This window comes from Coffea arabica, chromosome 9e (genome assembly GCF_036785885.1).
Source record: "Coffea arabica cultivar ET-39 chromosome 9e, Coffea Arabica ET-39 HiFi, whole genome shotgun sequence".
Taxonomy (NCBI): Eukaryota; Viridiplantae; Streptophyta; class Magnoliopsida; order Gentianales; family Rubiaceae; genus Coffea; species Coffea arabica.
The window spans coordinates 40273005-40290108 of NC_092327.1; the positions used below are offsets into that span (position 1 = coordinate 40273005).

Here is a 17104-nt window from a genome sequence, read left to right on the forward strand (position 1 = left end):
GAGGTAGAGGTGAAGAGGGGAGGGCTGAGGGAGAAAAAAAAAAGGAAAAAATTTTCAGAAGGGCACCAACAGATCGGTCAAAGGGGGAGGGGAGAGGAGGAGAGAGGTGAGGGAAAGAGAGCAAAAGAAAAAAGGAAGGCGGGAACTGGCGGTCGGAATAGTGACCGGCGCTGGAAGCGGTGGTGGCTGGCGGCGGAGGATGTGGTGGGTTAGGTGGGGGAAGAAAAAGAAGAAAAGTTGAAGGGAAAGTTTTTTGTGTATTTTTGAAGTGTGTAGGTTAAAAACTTTGAATAAGTTTTTTGGGGTTCTTGTAGCAAAAGTTGTTAAAAAACTAGTAGGTAAAAAACTTGCTTAAAAATCTGGCTTCCAAACAGGCTCATATTATAGTAAAATTTTTTAAAATCACCTCAAAAAATAACTAATCCATATAGCAATTATCTCATTTTATTTTTGCATAGCTTGTATCTTGATTGGTTTTCATTGAATTCTTTCCTCGATCCTCTTTCAAGACATTACTTTATGACGATCATGTCTTAGGATGATAGGCATTACAACCTAGACTAGGTTGCCATTACAATGATGAACTGTAATTTGAATTTTGAACCATCAATCCAAATACTCATTACTTTCTGACAAAAAAAATGGGTACCTTATTAAAAAAGGGACCCCTAAATAAATAAATAAATATGTACTGTGCTCCAGATAAACCTAAAAGCCTAAAGAGTTGCCAGTCAATTCCTTGCCAAAACTATACTAAATTGGGCTAAAAGTCTTAAATGATTGCAAGCCTCTCCCTATACATTTAAGGTGTCAACAATATATATACATATATACATTCATATATACATACATATATACATATACATACACGTGAAATGAAAGTCTAGAAAATCAAAACTGTTCTATTGAATCTTCTGTTTTAGTTGGTTATGTATAATAGAATTGTATGTACATAGATTCTTTACACTTAGGAATATTGCCAATTTGATATCTTCTCTAGTCCTTTCAATTTGATTTCTTAACCATCAATCCTAACCTCTTTAATCATTTCCTTTTATTGAAAATCTATTGCAAAAATATATGTTGCTTCTAGCAATAAATTTCTCCTCTCTCATAATCAATCCAATTTATTGGAATTGCATATTCTATTTTTATGTGTATGTGTACATACTTATTTACGTGCATATACATACATATGTATATGTGTGCACATCCTCTCATTTTAATCTTGTGAGTTATAACATAGTTTGATGGGTTTGACTACGCACTTAAGCGAAAAAAGAGAAATTACTAGGACAAGAAGGTGGATTTACAACACTTAAAAATGGCTCCAGCCTATATAGAAGAGACATTAGAGTAGAGTGGTTCATAAAGAAAGAACAAAAAAATAACAAAAAAGTAGATAAAAAGCAAGATTTCGTTTCTAAACTTAAAGTTGTTTAATTATTTCCTTTCTTCATGATTTTCTGTTTTTTTTCTTCTATCATTAGGGTGTTCTTTTTTATGTTTCTATAGATTTTCTTCCTTTCATGATGTTTTCTTTATCTCTTAGAATTTTCCTTCTAAATTTTTTTAAAAATTATTTTTAGATATTTTTTGGGATTCAAAATGTTTCTTTTTTAATGTTTTCTAGAATATTTGTTTTGTACTTATTCAAAATGTTATAGATATGAATTTTATGTCAAAAATTTTGAAGCTAAATTTAACCCTTTACAGCAAAAGGGCAAGTTTGCCCTTTCACGTATCTATGTTCCAGATACACTAACGAGAGGTAAATATAATTTGGACAAACCTCAAGGTTGATTTTAGTTTGACCAAACCTCAAGGGTTGATTTTAGTTTGACCAAACCTCAAGGAGGTAAGTACAATTAAGCTCTTTTGTAATATAAGCGTGGCAGCGGCCAGCGTGGGAGTTTACGACTGACAGAGGAAGTCTGGCGGAGACGAAGGGGTGCTGAGAGAGACATTGCGGACAAATTCGGGGAAAGCAATCAAAGAAAAATCAACCGGGAAAGATACAGTTCTCGGCAGAGTATAAAACGTAAAGAAAAGGGAGACAAAAAGGAAAAGAAAAAATAAAGAAAAGAAAAGAGCCCAAGCCACCGGGGACATCAGTAGCATGGACGAGCTGCAGATATCTCCGGCAGATTCTCGGGAGAGTCCAGGGAAGGAGCAGCAGGCGGCTGGAGTTGGGATTCTCCTTCAGATCATGATGCTCGTGCTCTCTTTCGTCCTCGGCCATGTCCTTCGGCGTCACCGCTTCTATTACCTACCCGAGGCTAGCGCCTCCCTTTTGATTGGTAATAGACTAATAGTAATCCCTTCCTTTAGTCTCCCATGCTAGTTATCGACCTTCATTTCCTTTTGCTTTCGGTTTGTCAATCAAGAACTTTTTATCATTCGACTACGTGTTGCTGAAAAGTAAAGTCTCTCGTGTCTCATGGGAGGAAATTTAGGTCAGAATAAGCTGCCAGTGTTGCCCCCTTTTAACATAAACTCTGGCAGGTCTGATTGTTGGTGGACTGGCTAACGTTTCCGATACAGAAACTAGCATCAGGTCAGTAAGTCGAACACTGCCATTTCCGCCTCCTTCCCTCCTCCAATTAAGAAAAGAATAAAAAACGCAAAAGGAAAAAGAACAGAATTCGGTTTATTTGCCCCATGGAATTTTGTGCATTTCATCTATAACTTTTATTTGTTTTCTCTTCTTTCTCTCTCCCTCCCTCCTGCTTTGCAGGGCTTGGTTTAACTTCCATGAGGAGTTTTTCTTCCTGTTTTTATTACCTCCAATAATCTTATATCCTTTCTTTGGGTCCTTTCTAATAAGGAAACTTTTTCAGCATTCTGATTCTGTGCAATTGTTTATTTTAGTATATTGCTTATTAGCTATACACTGCTAGTTCCCAGTTGTTGTTTCTCTTGACTCTATGATGATTACTCAATCAGGATTCAGTCTTCAGCCGGTAAGTTTTCTCTCTATTTCTTTATCCAAGTTCTTCGATGTTAGCATTTCCATTCGGTTTTACATCATTTGCAACCATAATATGGCGTTTGTGTCTCTTGCAATTTACAGAAACCATTCTTTTCAAATTTTGGAGCCATTGTCACCTTTGCAATTGGAGGGACCTTCATTGCTTCTGTTGTAACAGGGATTCTGGTGTGAGTTGTCATATTTGTTCGTGATGTATACCATTTTTCATATGTTCAAGCTTTTGTTCAGTGATTTGGAATTGGAATTACTGCAACATAAGAGAATGTAATTTTGATTCTAATTATGCTTTATTCCAAAGCTTCATTTATCATGCGTCACCGACATTGTTTTCTGTTTTCTTCTTTTTATGTTTTATCTGCAGCTACCTTGGTGGTTTAATGTATCTTACATACAAACTACCCTTTGTCGAATGTTTGATGTTTGGTGCTCTTATATCAGCAACAGATCCTGTGACTGTTCTATCCATATTTCAGGTGATTTTGTTTCTCCATAATAGGACGTTTAATCACCTTAAAAATGCTATATGGTGAAGTTATATCTGCTCTGGTCCTTGTTTTGAATGGTATCTCTGGCACTTATATCCACATTTTTTGTTAGTTCCTAAAGGATTTTAAACTTATGCTGATGTTTGATGTTCTAAAATCTCATATAGACATCTACTCTCTTGGTTCTCAGTTGTATCAAAGCATCAGTAATAGTAATGTGGGAAAGGGGGAATTAGTTTAAAAAAAAGTAATTTTTGTACCTACAAGCTGTTTGGAATATAGAGGAATTAGGGTGTGCCAAGTAGTCAAATGATATCTCTATAAAAGGTATTTGGTAGCTTTGATAACCATTTATGAATCATCAAGAGATGATTACTTGTACTGTTAAGTGACGCTCACCTTTGGTCCTAATAATAGTCCCCTTACGTTTGAAGAAGTCCTAGGAATGAAGGACTTAGGACTGAATATCAATTAAGGAGAATCTGCAAAACAATGCAAAGTTGTGTAGAGATCTTTTGATACACGAGTTTCAGCTTGTGATGAATTTTCAGAGGCTTCGATGTTCTGGTTTGTGATATTCTTTTGGTGGTGTATAATTTTGTTATTGAGAAATTTCACATGACCTGAAACAAAAATATGTAGAAATGACATGATCAACTGGGTTGATTAGTCTATTGTAGTTTTTGTTATGATTCTGATGTGTTTTGTTGAGTTGAGAACGTCAATGTTGTATTATTAATTGCTTCATTTGCTGAATGTTTACAACTTTGAGCTGATTTGATCTATCTCAGTCTTGAGGCAACTAGAATTCATTACTCTTTGATCCTTTATAGCCGCATATACATGTATTCAAACTTCAGATAGAACTTTATTTCCTTGACCTTTAAGCTCACTTAGTTCTTAAAGAGTCTTGACCTCTGACTCCATAAGATGTTGAAGCAGCCTATGGACAAGAGCAATAGAAAAGTTTGCCAACGTCCCAAAACATCCCTAACTTGATAATTTGTGTATTAATTTAAGAAATTGCTAAAGCATACTATTCTGTGAGTTGCTAGATAACATCCAAAATTTGGTCCACACCGTCTTTGGAATGCCAAAGGAATTGGGCCTTGAAATTAAGTGTGTGCTTATTATTTTGTAGTCTTCCTTGGCTTTTGTCAGCATGAGGGATGGCAGCGTTTCAATATTTTTTAAATATAATATTCTCTAATTAATTTTGAAGTGACTAATATCTGAGATGATAAATTTCTAGGAGCTTGGCACGGACACGAATCTGTATGCGTTGGTCTTTGGGGAGTCTGTGTTGAATGATGCAGTAAGTTCTATTTTTTAATGTATCTTCTTCTAGAAATGTGTAACTCACTGCTTATAATTTTGTCGTTTTCTATTGGGTTAGTTTGATGTTTACTAATATATTCATATGTTTTATGTGGCATGCAATTGTAAGATGGCAATCTCCTTGTACAGGTAAGTCTGCTTGAATTTTTTTTTAAAAATAAAAATGAGTTCTGAGGTATGTGAAAGTCTTATCGCTATTTGTTTTGTCAGGACAATGTCATTAGTGAGAAGCCATAGTTCTTCAGAACAGAACTTCTTCATGATCATTGTTAGATTTCTTGAGACCTTTGTTGGCTCAATGTCATCAGGTTTGTTTTGAACTTGCTGTCAGTGGAATAGATCAATGCCTAACTACTCTGAGATATCTTGTTCAATTATCAAGAATGTGCTTGTGAGAAAACGATTTTAACCACGAGGACTTCTTGATGACATCTAAGAGATGCATTAAGGAACTGAATTTTCTAAGATTAGAGGAATATTATAAGTTTCTATAGGTAAAAGCTGCATCTTTCTGTGTCTGGCACATGCTATAGTATACTTTGGGTGCCTTCATATTGCTTAGTTGTTCTTATGTTTGGTCTCAATTTGTGTTACTTCTATTTACAATTTGAAGGATAAAGCTGTCTTTTCTTGAGGCACTAAGAGCTGTTTCTGATTTCTCAGGTGTTGGCGTTGGATTTACCTCGGCTCTCATATCCTATCTGACATTTTAAGTGATTATTATTCTTCTGTGCTTCCGTTGAGTTTCTTGTCTCTCTGATTCTGATTATTTTCATCTATTTCGGTTGCTGCTTATGGAATATTAAAGCCAGCATAAGAGAAAAGGAAAAAGTTTGCAATACTTAAATATACATGCCCATGTAAAAGATTAGCTGCTTGTATTATTTGCTTATTTCTCCCTCCATCACTTCTATTATCATTTCATGATTCATATTTGCACCTAATATGTTCCTGGAATTTTTTTTTTCTTTTTTGGGTGTCTTTTTTTGTATTTAATCCTTAACCCCCAGAACCTTTTTAAATATGCTGGTCTTGACATTGACAAGTAAGTGCCTATTTTTCTGAATCATCTTGCGGTTGTTATCTCAAGTCTTACAACTCTCTAGTTTACTCTTCTTTGATGCTTTTATACAGTCTTCAGAACTTGGAGTGCTGTCTATTTGTCCTCTTTCCATATTTCTCGTAAGCTGCTTTTCCTCAAAAACCATTTAGTTAAGTTATAAGTTGTCCGTATCTTTCCCCTCCTCAATCAAGGTGCATGATTTTGTCATCTGCATCCTTTTTAAAGGTACATGCTAGCAGAAGGACTTGGTCTCTCTGGTATTGTTTCGATATTGTTCACTGGAATTGTAAGTGCAATCATGATTTACCTTTTGCCTTGATCCTTTACTTTATAATGTATTATTAATGAGGAAGCATCATTTTTTTTCTTTTTCTAAGGTTATGAAGCACTACACATTCTCAAATCTGTCAGACAATTCGCAGCGGTTTGTGTCTGCTTTTTTTGACCTGATATCATCATTGGCTGAGACATTTGTGTAAGAGAGTTTGTGTTTATACAAAGCACCTTTTTTCCCCTCGGTTATGTTTAAGATCTAGAAATGAATTTCTTGATCATGCAGATTTATATACATGGGATTTGATATTGCCATGGAGCAACATAGCTGGTCCCACATTGGATTCATCTTTTTCTCAATTGTATCCTTATGTTGTTAGTGTAATCTTAAAAACAGTTGGTTTTCTAGTTCCCCCCCCCCGCGAAGTTAAATGGTATAATTTCTTAACTTGTTCCATGATTGGCCTAGTTATTCATTGTAATTGCAAGGTATGTTAAGCTCAACTCTTTTAGGTTTTATAAATTTCAGCAACGTCAATATTCTGCTTGATGCAAAATTACATCATAATTGAAGAAGCAAGAGCATATTTTGAGCAAATTTTTTCCCCAAAATTCTTACCACTTTTCTTCCTCACTTCGTCTGATAACTTGAACCAAGTTTGCAAAATATGACTTTTCGAGCTCATTAGCCTAATAACTTGAACCAAGTTTGTCAATTCCCATTTGTCATTTAAATAAGTGGCATTACTGTGAAGCCATGGAACTCCTAAAATCCATGGTAAAAGTTTGAGATTGTTCATAAACTCAAGATTTTCCATCTGATTGCTTACTTTGCTACTGGTTTTAACTAATTGAATTTCTGTTTCTGGTTTTAAAAGGTTCAATCTCCATTTATAAACTTTGGACCTCTGTTAACATGAAAGCTGATGCATTTGGTTAATTAGTTATGAGATTTATGTTTAGGGTACTAATTTTAAACTTTTTTTTAATTAGAAGAACTTGTTATGTTTAATGTACTTGTGGTTAAATTATTAAACCAATTTATGCATGTTATGAAGAGCTGCAAATGTTTTTGGCTGTGCGTATTTGATAAACTTGGTTAGACCAACGAACCGCAAAATACCTTTGAAACATCAAAAGGCGCTTTGGTACAGCGGTAAGCTCTTCAGGACCTTTTGACTTTCAAGTTGCTATTTTAACTTGTGTGCTTTTTTAACCAACATTGGTTCATCTAATATGTGTTATGACATGCATCAAGGACTTCGAGGGGCTATGGCTTTTGCACTTTCATTGCAATCAGTTCACGATCTTCCTGAGGGACATGGTCAGACAATATTCACTGCAACAACTGCAATTGTTGTTTTGACGGTAGGATAAAATCCCTTCTTGCTTCTTGGAATTTTAATTTACTAAAATATTAAAGGTAATATGTTGCCCCTAAAGGCATCCTATGAACAGAGAAAACTAATTAAGTTTTAAGTACTGATTTTCTAATGTTCCAACAAATTGGATCGTGTGCCACTGCTTATTAACTTTCTTCTAAATTGCTAGTTTGGCTGTACTTTTGAATTCCATTTAGCAATTTGCAATCTCCATAGTCTTGTTCTTTGGTTTTTGTTTGTGTTCTTGTGAACCTGTTGTTACAACAATTCAATGCTCATCGGTTGGAAATAACAATTCAAAATTCATTGGTTGGAAAATTTACTAATATGAGTGTGGCTGAGACTGTTAAGTGCTCTGTCTTAAGAAACAACCTAGAGTTCATTGAACTGATTTTGTCTGGATGGGAGTTTCCATACTTCACAACTTAACAATTCTAATGCGAGTATTATGGGGTTCGAGGTTGATGATTTCCAATGTTTATCAGTATGTTTTCATTAATTTAGAAGAGTTTAAGCTTTACAGGTATAAAAAATGTTAAAAAATTGGTGCATGTAGGGATTGGGCAACTTAAGGTGTAAACTTGTTCGAGAGTTCACTAGTTCTAGTAAAATCTTGGTGGTCTGAAAGTTGGTGACTCTGTACTTTTGCATAATAAATAATTCCTACCTAGTCTTCCCTATAGAGTTCAGTTTTACATTTTACTTCTTGATGATGTTCGCATATGGAATTGCCAATGGTTGTTGGTTGCACTTTGCAGGTCTTGTTGATTGGAGGATCAACAGGTACAATGCTGGAAGCTCTAGAGGTTGTGGGCGATGGACATGATGGATCTTTAGGGGAAGTAAGCTTACCTGTCAATCTATGCAATTTCCTTCAACTTGTTACCATTTTTTTGTTCATGGTCTTAACTTTTCTGCTCTTGATAAAATCCTTGGAGTATGTTTCTGTTGCTTTTTTATGATATTAAATTTTCCGGCTAGCGATTTATTAAGTGCTTTGCGCTTTAATCATTTCTATGTCATTATTATCCTATTAAGGGGCCGCTTGGTCTGAGGGTTTTGGCATGGGGAATGACGATAATTCCAATACTTAGTGCTTGGTACACTGTAATGGGAATTGAAATATTGGAATCATGCCCAAAAATTTGGGGATTCATGATTCCTGACTAAATTGGGAGGAATCACTCAAAATCCTCAATTCATTTCCAACGGTGAATAAATAAAAGATAAAATATTTTCATAAAATACTTCCTTTCTCCCTCTCCCAGACTCCCACCATCGAACCTCCCCTTTGTCCCTTGCCTTCAACACTCCTCTCTCTCCCATGGCATCTGACAACTCCTCCCTCATTTGTCTCTGACCACTTTTCCCTCCATCTCGGCATCTGACAACATCCCCTCCTACCTTGTTTCCGATTTTCTTCCTTTTCCATGGCATCTGACAAATCCCTCCTCTTCTCCCACTGCCCATCACTCCCCCATCGCCCCAGTAGACCCTTTCCTCCCCTCCCTCACCATCAAATCGTCCTCCTCATCACAATCGATCTCTTCTGTTCTCTTCTCTTTGTGAAGGGCTCCAACTCGATTGCATTGTATGGTGATTCTAACAGGTTTCAGTAGAGGATGAAATTTGCCGTTTTCTTTTGGAAAATTTTTTGCAAATGTCTGAAAGTTCCAGTTGCAATTTTTATAGAAAAGGAAAATATGACAAACATCCAGATCTTTTATTGATTAGTCATGAGTTTTTGTTGGTAATTGTTGAACAAAGAACCAATAAGGATTTGGATTGGTAGTAATTCAGTGGTAGTCAGATGGTGGGCATGATTATCAATCCAGGAAAGAGAACAATGATTAAAAAAATTGAAAAATTAATTTTGATACCATTCCAACTATGTTTATACCAAGCACCAGTCTGTAGAATGATACCAGGGGTTCAAACCCATACTGATTTTTTGTCTATTATGCCATCTCCAATTCCAATTCCAGAGCATGAAGCAAGCACCCCCTAAATTTCCTACTAGCGATTTATTAAGTGCTTTGCGCTTTAGTCATTTCTGTGTTATTTTTTTTATCCATCACATTTGTGCACTTGTAAGCTGTTGTATGGATCAGTAACAAGTTTATTAAAAGATATATCTAGATGTTCTTGAAAACATGCTTATGATGAAGTCTAAGGTGGTAGAAAGAAGATAGGAGTACAACACTTATGGTGCCACTTAGCAATACTCTTTACCATGCTAATATACGTCAGGCTCACTATTTTTTAAGTAGGTTTGATGGGAGTACTACCTTTCAACAAGCGTGTTTCTTTGTAACTTTTCTTAAAAACAAATCTCTATAACTCCTCCAGTTTCTCTTTCCAAGTTTGATTTTATTTGCTTTATTTCAGAGCTTTGAGGGCAACAATGGCTATATAGCTCCTCCTTATGATGGGGAATCATCCTCAGGAAACAGGCTCAAAATGAAGCTTAAAGAATTTCACAAAAGGTACTGCACGTTAATAGCTTTTCGTGGATGATTAGTTCTCTCATTTTTGTAATTTTGTAATCCTTTTGAGTTCTGAATTCTTTCTGCAGCACGGCATCATTTACAGCATTAGATAGGAACTACCTCACTCCCTTTTTTACTTCTCAAAGTGGCGATGAAGATGATGAGGGTAAGACAAAAATCTTTTTATACTCTTAGTAAATGCCGTCAAGGAACTGGAAGAATGGATACCATTGCAGCAGGTTGAGTACTCTTCTACTGTGTCAGATTGAACTGTCACCTGAGGGAAATACCTCTCACTTCTATGATTTTTATCTAAAACCCACCCATAATCACAAAGGAAAAGAAAATAAAAACCTTGGAATAAGTGAAACATGTCTATATGTGTAGCTTTTTCCATCTTTTTCTAGAAGGAAGAGGCTGGGTGTAGGTGTGAACTTCCATGATTCGTCACTTGAGGTCCTTCACATTATTATTTCTCGCAAATTGTAGGAAGCTTGACTGCGTTTACAGCTTAAATTGGCATTAAGTTAATTTAGGCTTCTGTTAGTATGCATGGAACCGGATGGTTTCATCATTCATCATTTTGTAGATTGAAAGTAATCCGTTGTCTTGTTTTACGTTCGGGTGCTGCACTGTTTTGCGTTCTTTTGGTGTTTAATAAAGTGCGACAACTCCTATTTGTCTATTTTTGAAATTGAGAGCTCTTTCTCACCACCACCATTTTATGATGCCCAGATGAGCCTATGATTAGTTCTAGGAGAGGAGATTATCGCGGCCATGACTGAATATCAAGCAGCAGAGAATTTCTTCTGTTGCAATCGGACAGACCTCATTATGGAAGCTAGGCTGTGGTCTTTCACATCTCATTGGCCGTGAGGAGCATATTAAGGGGAGAACCTGTCAATTAGACATTCTGACCATACACAAAGTTATAGTATCGAGATGGTTGTAGATTTGTAAGTAGGAGAGATAGAATGTACACCAATTGGTAGATAAGAGGCATAAAAGTGCATGCTCATCCAAGAACTAATTTGTGCACGTGTTTGGAACTCTACTTGATTTGGGATTTGTTCTTTTCTGCTAGGTCATTACAAATGGGTAGCGATATTGCTAGAGCAATAATTTTCTAAATGTGAAAACTAACCCTTACGAAGGTCAATCCATTTGTCCTTATTTATTATGATGAATAAATGAAACTTACTGAGGTTTCTCCATCTCCATTTCTCTCTCCATGGATAAACCTCCTCGTTGTAATCCGTACAGATGCGCAAGCCAGCTCTTTGCTCCCAGCTTTGCCATCTTCCCCTCTTTATTTCTTGCCGATGTAGACCGCATCAGTACCTCCACTCTCCTACCTGCTTGATCTGATTTTGCCATTCACCTTCCCTCAAATCTCCCCCTCTAAATTGAAGATTCAGGCAAAGGTGCTAGGATTCACAGATCCATACCTCTCATGTCCCCATTATTACTCTCTTTCAACCACCTCTGTTTTGATGCCCTCCACAGTAACTACACCTTTTAAAAACCCTCTGGCAACATCATTTTAGTGCCTCACAACCAAACCACAATTTGTATAACTCTTTTGGCACAAATAATTGAACATCGGAGTTATTGATTTTGATGTTTGTAAATGAGTGTTTAGTTATGTTGGAAGTCCTCAGTGGTGTTGGCTGGAGAGGTTACATTTGGCTTCCTCTTCCTGATTTTATGAACAAAATTGATGGACATTTTAAGCAAACAAAGGTTATTATTCCCCGGTTTCTTGATATAATGCTGATAAGCCCCATGCATGTGTTTTGACTACAATGTTATATTCATATTTGTTGTAATATTTTCTTTTCTATTCCTAAGTGGAAACGCAAAAATGACCCTGATGTTACAGTGGGTTGTCTTCATTGATTTTACGCTGCAAATTGGGTTGAGGGCCGAGACGCTTGAGGGAGATTCGGTTTAACATTTCTGTTGACATTTTTTTCCACCCAAACTCCATCCTTCTCCTTTCCTTTAACATTTCTCTCCTATCTGGTTTAAATTTTTTTTTTTTTAAATCAGTGCTCTTTAAGTGGCTGTGGGGTTCTTGAATGCAGTTAAACTAATAGTCAAATTCCTCTTTAATTTCGTGTGATTTGGACACACATTTCCTTTATACCAAGTAGAGGTGGTAAAATGGATGAAATGAGACTAAGTTTGAACCATTGTCATGGACTCATGGATAAGGAAATGTAAAATCACAACAACAATGTAATGAAAGGTAGAAAGTAAGGGAGAGAAAATTTGACAGCTGAAAGCCTTAGAGTGCGAATATTTTGAGCCCTTGTTCGCAACTTCGGAAGCTTGTCTCTCCGAGGCTAAGCTAATTAAGTAATTTTCCAAAATTTATTTCCGTTGCGACTTGCGAGCCGCCGAGTCAATAGCGTTAAAATAATAATAATAATAATAAATCCTGGAGTGCCACAACGGCTAGTTTTCAACTCTGGGGCTCTCGTTGCAGTTTCTAATTGTAAGGGGGAGTTCAGATTTGGATACGCATATGAACCTACTGGAGAAGAGGAGAGGAGGCCCATATTTGGTTTTCTCGTTTAGCATTAATCCAACTATCAATTCGATCGATCTGAAGTGGAACGGATTAGATACAGCTTCCTGGAGTGGTTTGTTGGTTGTTGGTCAGTGATCAATCAACCTCTCTTTGTGACTTGAAAGGAGGACAGAATGGAAGAAACTTCAGATGCAACGACACAACGGCAGCATCCGGCAGCACCAGTCCCGCTTCCGCCACCGGCCCATCGTCGTGCCAAGTTGAGGGTGAGAGAGGTGAGCTCTAGGTTCATGTCTCCTCTGGTGGCTTTCAACGCCAACCCAACTCCCACTCCTACCCCTACCCCGGCAGCACCTGAATCCCAGCGTTCTAAATCTGTCAAGAGTCGGCAGCCCCAACAGCAATACGAGCTGGAACCCCGTTCAATAGATGAGAACTGGGTTCCAGAGACCGCTAGGAGCTTAGACAGTAGCACTCCTCTGGCTCCAGGAGGAGGAGGACGAGGAGGATCAGCAGCACACGCACATCATCAGAGTGCTAAATCCTCTTCATCTGCACCCAGAAAGCAACAGCAACAGCAGCTGCAGCGAGTGAAGCCTCCTTATAAGGAGAACGATGCCAAGACAGAGTTGCAACAACCAAGACTTGGTAGCGGAAGACCCGACACTCCAATCGTTGCTGGAGCCGACAGAGATAGGGATAGGATTGTTCCGTCCAGATATAGGCTCGCTTCCCAAAGCCTTCATCGGCCATCATCTGCCACCAATTACTGTGTGAATATGAATGGTGGTGGTGGTGCGCCAGTAACGGCCTCCGCTGCAGCTAAACTATTACGAGAGGCCACTTCAACTGACCACCCTCTAATTGATTCTTCCTCAAGTCGCACTGCCTTTGGCGTCCAGAGTAATACGAACAACCGGATGATGCCTCCGGATTTGCGCTCTTCCATGCCGGAGGTAGATGTTCTTCCAACCGTGTCAACCAGGTGGCAGCATGTTGCTAGAAGCTTCAATAATCTACCTGTTGCCGAAATATGTGATAATGACTCCAACTCATTAAGGTCAACAACCTCTCCCTGTTCTCGTTCTCTGGTCAATTTGCCACAATCCAACAGTGAAAATCCATCATCCTCCTCCTCCTCCTCAGCTTGTCTTAGTAAAGCTGGTGATCCAACAGCTTCCAAAACTCCCTCCAAAACCTCCTTGACGAATCAGGTGGCAACTCTTTGTCTGCCTTCACATCTGTCATCACTAAAACAGGGAGCAGCAGCGGATGCTAGAAAAGGAAAGAAACTATTTCATCACCAAGATGATGTAAAGCATGCTTTAAAGTTGCTGTACAACCATTACTTGCAGTGGCGTTTCGCTAATGCAAAATCAGAGGTCTCTATGCTCGCTCAAAAAAAGGAAGCAGAGGTTTGTATATTTGACAATGACTAGAGTTTTCGTAGTAGCTTAAATGACTCTAGATTTGCTTTATCTATTTAAGCTCTGCCAACAATCCTGCAAGTGAACTAACTTTGTGTCTAATGTTCAAATTGGAAACTGGCTTTGATGTCACTGTCTGATTGTTACTATATCTCGAAAATGGTGCAGCAGAATGTGTTCTGTCTTTGGCTTGTAATTTTACGTCGGGAAATTGTGTTGACCCTTTTTACCTCTCCAGTGCGCGTCATGGAGACCAATCATCTTTCTCTTTCTTTTTAATTTTTTAATTTCTGATCGATTCTGTTTATAAGTCTTTTTGTCTATAAGGGAGAGTATTAACCCTTATCTATATTTCACATGCTTCCCTCTTTGAGTTAACTGTTGCCTGATATTTGTTTCCAACATCCAACTGTCATTCAATCAGTCATCCTGCTTGTGGTTTTCTTTTGTGCAGGGGCAACTGTTTTCTCTTGGAAGCAAGATTTCGCAGATGCGTGAGGTGGTGAAGAATAGTCACATCGAACTTAATCGATGGCAAAGAATAAAAACTTTATTAACAACAGTTGAATCGCAGGTAAGGTTGCTAACTGAAATTTGTTTATGAAAATTTTCGAGCAAAATTTTTTTCCCCTCCAAATTTAGACCCTGTTGTGTTGAGAATACTGTTTCAATCTATAAAATTATCTTCAAGTTGTAAAGCCCTAGATAGATTTGACTTGTGATTTTCTTTGGAGCTACATGTCTTACTTAGTTCAAGAAAAGAATATTGTCATGAGATGACAAATCCTAAGGTTAACTTACAGTTTGCAAATCCTTCATCATCTCATTTGGCCCTCATGAAGATTCATTTGTGAGAAACATGAATTCACTCGAAGGGCATTCCACCAAATACAAGCCTATAATAGCACAACATACGTGAGCTTGAAATCTTTGATATCACAAACTATAAAGTCCAAATAGCTCACGGTAGCTTAAGTGGAGGAATTGGCTATCACTTCTCTTTGAGTCTTTAAAAGCACACACTGGCCTTCGGCGTGGGGGAACCTTGGCCTGCAGATCGGAATTGTGCGTAATCAACCCCAAGCCTCTTTAGGATAAGTTTCTAATATGAATATTGCCCAATGCCGCAGGTAAAAATTTCACAGAGAGAGTAGCCAAATAACCATAAAAGATAGATGCATATAAAGTTTGGAGAGACTAAAATATCATTGATGCAGAAGTAAGGAAAAACATCTACAAGTAGATCTATCTTGTCTGCCGAATTTTATAGTTTCCACCACCAATTGATGATGTTCGCAGTTATCATCAAAAACTTCTGCAATGTACTGTGATTCATTCATTTTGTTTTGTGCAATTAAGACCGCCTCATAATATTTAGACTACCAATCATACTGCTTCAAGTGATGCAGACAATTGAACATTATACTGATTGATGTGCATTAGGAATTTAGTCCCTTCAGTTGGCTTAACATGCAAGTCAGATGTGCATTTAGTGTTATAGTGCCTCGAGATTTGCAAATTATCTGGTGTTTCAAGACACGGAAAGCTAGTAGCATGCCAGATTTAAGTTTCAGAGTTTCTAATCTTTGATGGTTTTACTTCTGGAACATGAAGTTATGAGCTACTTCTTTGCAGTTGTGAGCAGAGACTTGAAATCATGAAGCAAAGAACTTTGTCTCTTTATCTTCATAAAGTGTTTGCCAGAGATACAAATGAATGAGTTCATGGAAATAAATGTATTTAGCATTCTTGCCATGCTGTTCTTCCAGAATGAACATGCAATATGATTGACAGACTTCAAACAGGAAAAATATTGGAACTCATGTTTAGTTTGGAAGTACCTGGAGAAAGGAAACATTTTGTTTGGGCACTATATTTCTTTAATTTATTGTGCTCTTCAACTCGCCTTCTTGTCTTCCGCATTGAAGTGTCCAATCTTCTTCCTTCGGTCTCAATTTCAATATTTGTAATCCTCCATGTTCAATTGATGTTTCAGAAACAGGTTTATAGCTATGGGCCCAATAATCACTTTCCAACCACTCGAGTTATAATTGTTTCCTGAATACAGCCTAAAATTGCTCACCACATTCTATTTCAGATGCCATATCTTGATGAATGGTCTACTGTGGCAGAGGATTACTCGCATTCTTTATCAGGTGTCACGGATGCTCTACTTAATTTGTCACTCAGACTTCCAATCAGTGGCGGAGTTAAGGTGCGATGTGCTGTTGCATATCCTTATAATTATAATATGTGACTGTAGTAATTGGTCACATTTATCAATTTGTGTAGCGAATCCCAGCATCAATGTGAATTGTGACCAAAACTTTAGCTACAGGTTGACTTAACAGAGTTGAAGGAGATCTTGGACTCAGCTGTGAAGGTGATAGAATTGATTACTTTCTGTATCCAAAGCTTCATGGTGAAGGTATGTGGAAGCAGCAAAATTTTTATTGTTATACAGGAAACAGTAAGTTTCCAATAAATGAAGGCCACAAATGAATAAACTTGCACCATATACCCCGACATACTTCTATGGCCCACTTTCCCGTTCAGGGGAAAAAAACTGTTTCAAGAATATACGTGCTTGGGGCTGTGCAAACGCAAGCAAATTCGAGAGTTGAAAAACCATTTTCCTTCTCTTTTGTTTTTGACAGTATTTCGAAATTTCTCTCTCTCTCTCTCTCTCTCTCTGCATGAGACCCTTGACTTTCTTCCTGTACTTGTACATTTGGGCGCATGTAGGCGGAAGATATGGAAAGCTTAGTTTCTGAACTGGCTAGGATTATGGGTGGAGAAAGAGCCCACATCCAGGAATGTGGAGATTCCATACTGAAGTCATATGCATCACAGGCATGTCTCAAAAGTATTATGTTCTTCAATTAAATCCAATCTTTTAGATGATTTCCAATATGCTTCTTTTGAGTCCCGTGGACATAACAATCCTTCATGAACTGCGTCACTAATCCTCAATTTATCTTAGATTTGGAGTAAGATAAGGAAAGAGTAAAATATAACAGCATTAAGGAGGCATGAAATGAAATAAAGCACCCGGTTTAATGTAAAGCAATAAGCGAACAAGAGAAAGACATAATTAGTTGAATTTAGTTTGGTATTAG

At 37.5% G+C, this 17104-nt stretch overlaps 2 protein-coding genes across 3 annotated transcripts in view; both read left to right on the forward strand.

The window, feature by feature from the left end:
• The first annotated feature begins 1900 nt into the window (after positions 1–1900).
• On the forward strand, positions 1901–11236 carry LOC140004515 (sodium/hydrogen exchanger 6-like). Its single transcript, XM_072066372.1, has 22 exons — positions 1901–2300; positions 2506–2557; positions 2738–2797; positions 2939–2963; positions 3074–3159; positions 3354–3465; positions 4730–4792; positions 4925–4944; positions 5026–5123; positions 5479–5506; positions 5828–5860; positions 5950–5997; positions 6104–6164; positions 6256–6353; positions 6438–6513; positions 6621–6640; positions 7210–7307; positions 7410–7519; positions 8292–8375; positions 9922–10019; positions 10109–10188; positions 10758–11236. Exons 1-22 carry the CDS (start codon positions 2120–2122, stop codon positions 10805–10807), a joined length of 1581 nt encoding a protein of 526 aa, XP_071922473.1. The 5' UTR covers positions 1901–2119; the 3' UTR covers positions 10808–11236.
• A 149-nt stretch (positions 11237–11385) lies between these two features.
• LOC113707650 (protein ENDOSPERM DEFECTIVE 1) overlaps positions 11386–17104 on the forward strand; it is a 6036-nt gene continuing 317 nt past the window's right edge. Inside the window, exons 1-5 of one of the 2 annotated variants that reach the window (XM_027229922.2) lie at positions 11386–13973; positions 14440–14559; positions 16084–16200; positions 16318–16413; positions 16731–16838. In XM_027229922.2, coding sequence (XP_027085723.2) covers positions 12732–13973; positions 14440–14559; positions 16084–16200; positions 16318–16413; positions 16731–16838 — 1683 coding nt within the window. In that variant the 5' untranslated portion in view covers positions 11386–12731. The remainder of the gene's footprint in view (positions 13974–14439; positions 14560–16083; positions 16201–16317; positions 16414–16730; positions 16839–17104) is intronic. The other variant, XM_027229923.2, reaches the window with a different exon arrangement.

Coding starts and splice junctions, on each gene's coding strand:
- LOC140004515 (XM_072066372.1), top strand. CDS start 2,120: ATGGACGAGCTGCAGATATCTCCGGCAGATTCTCGGGAGAGTCCAGGG. Junction 2,558..2,737: donor GATACAGAAACTAGCATCAG/GTCAGTAAGTCG, acceptor CCTGCTTTGCAG/GGCTTGGTTTAACTTCCATG. Junction 5,124..5,478: donor TGTTGGCTCAATGTCATCAG/GTTTGTTTTGAA, acceptor CTGATTTCTCAG/GTGTTGGCGTTGGATTTACC.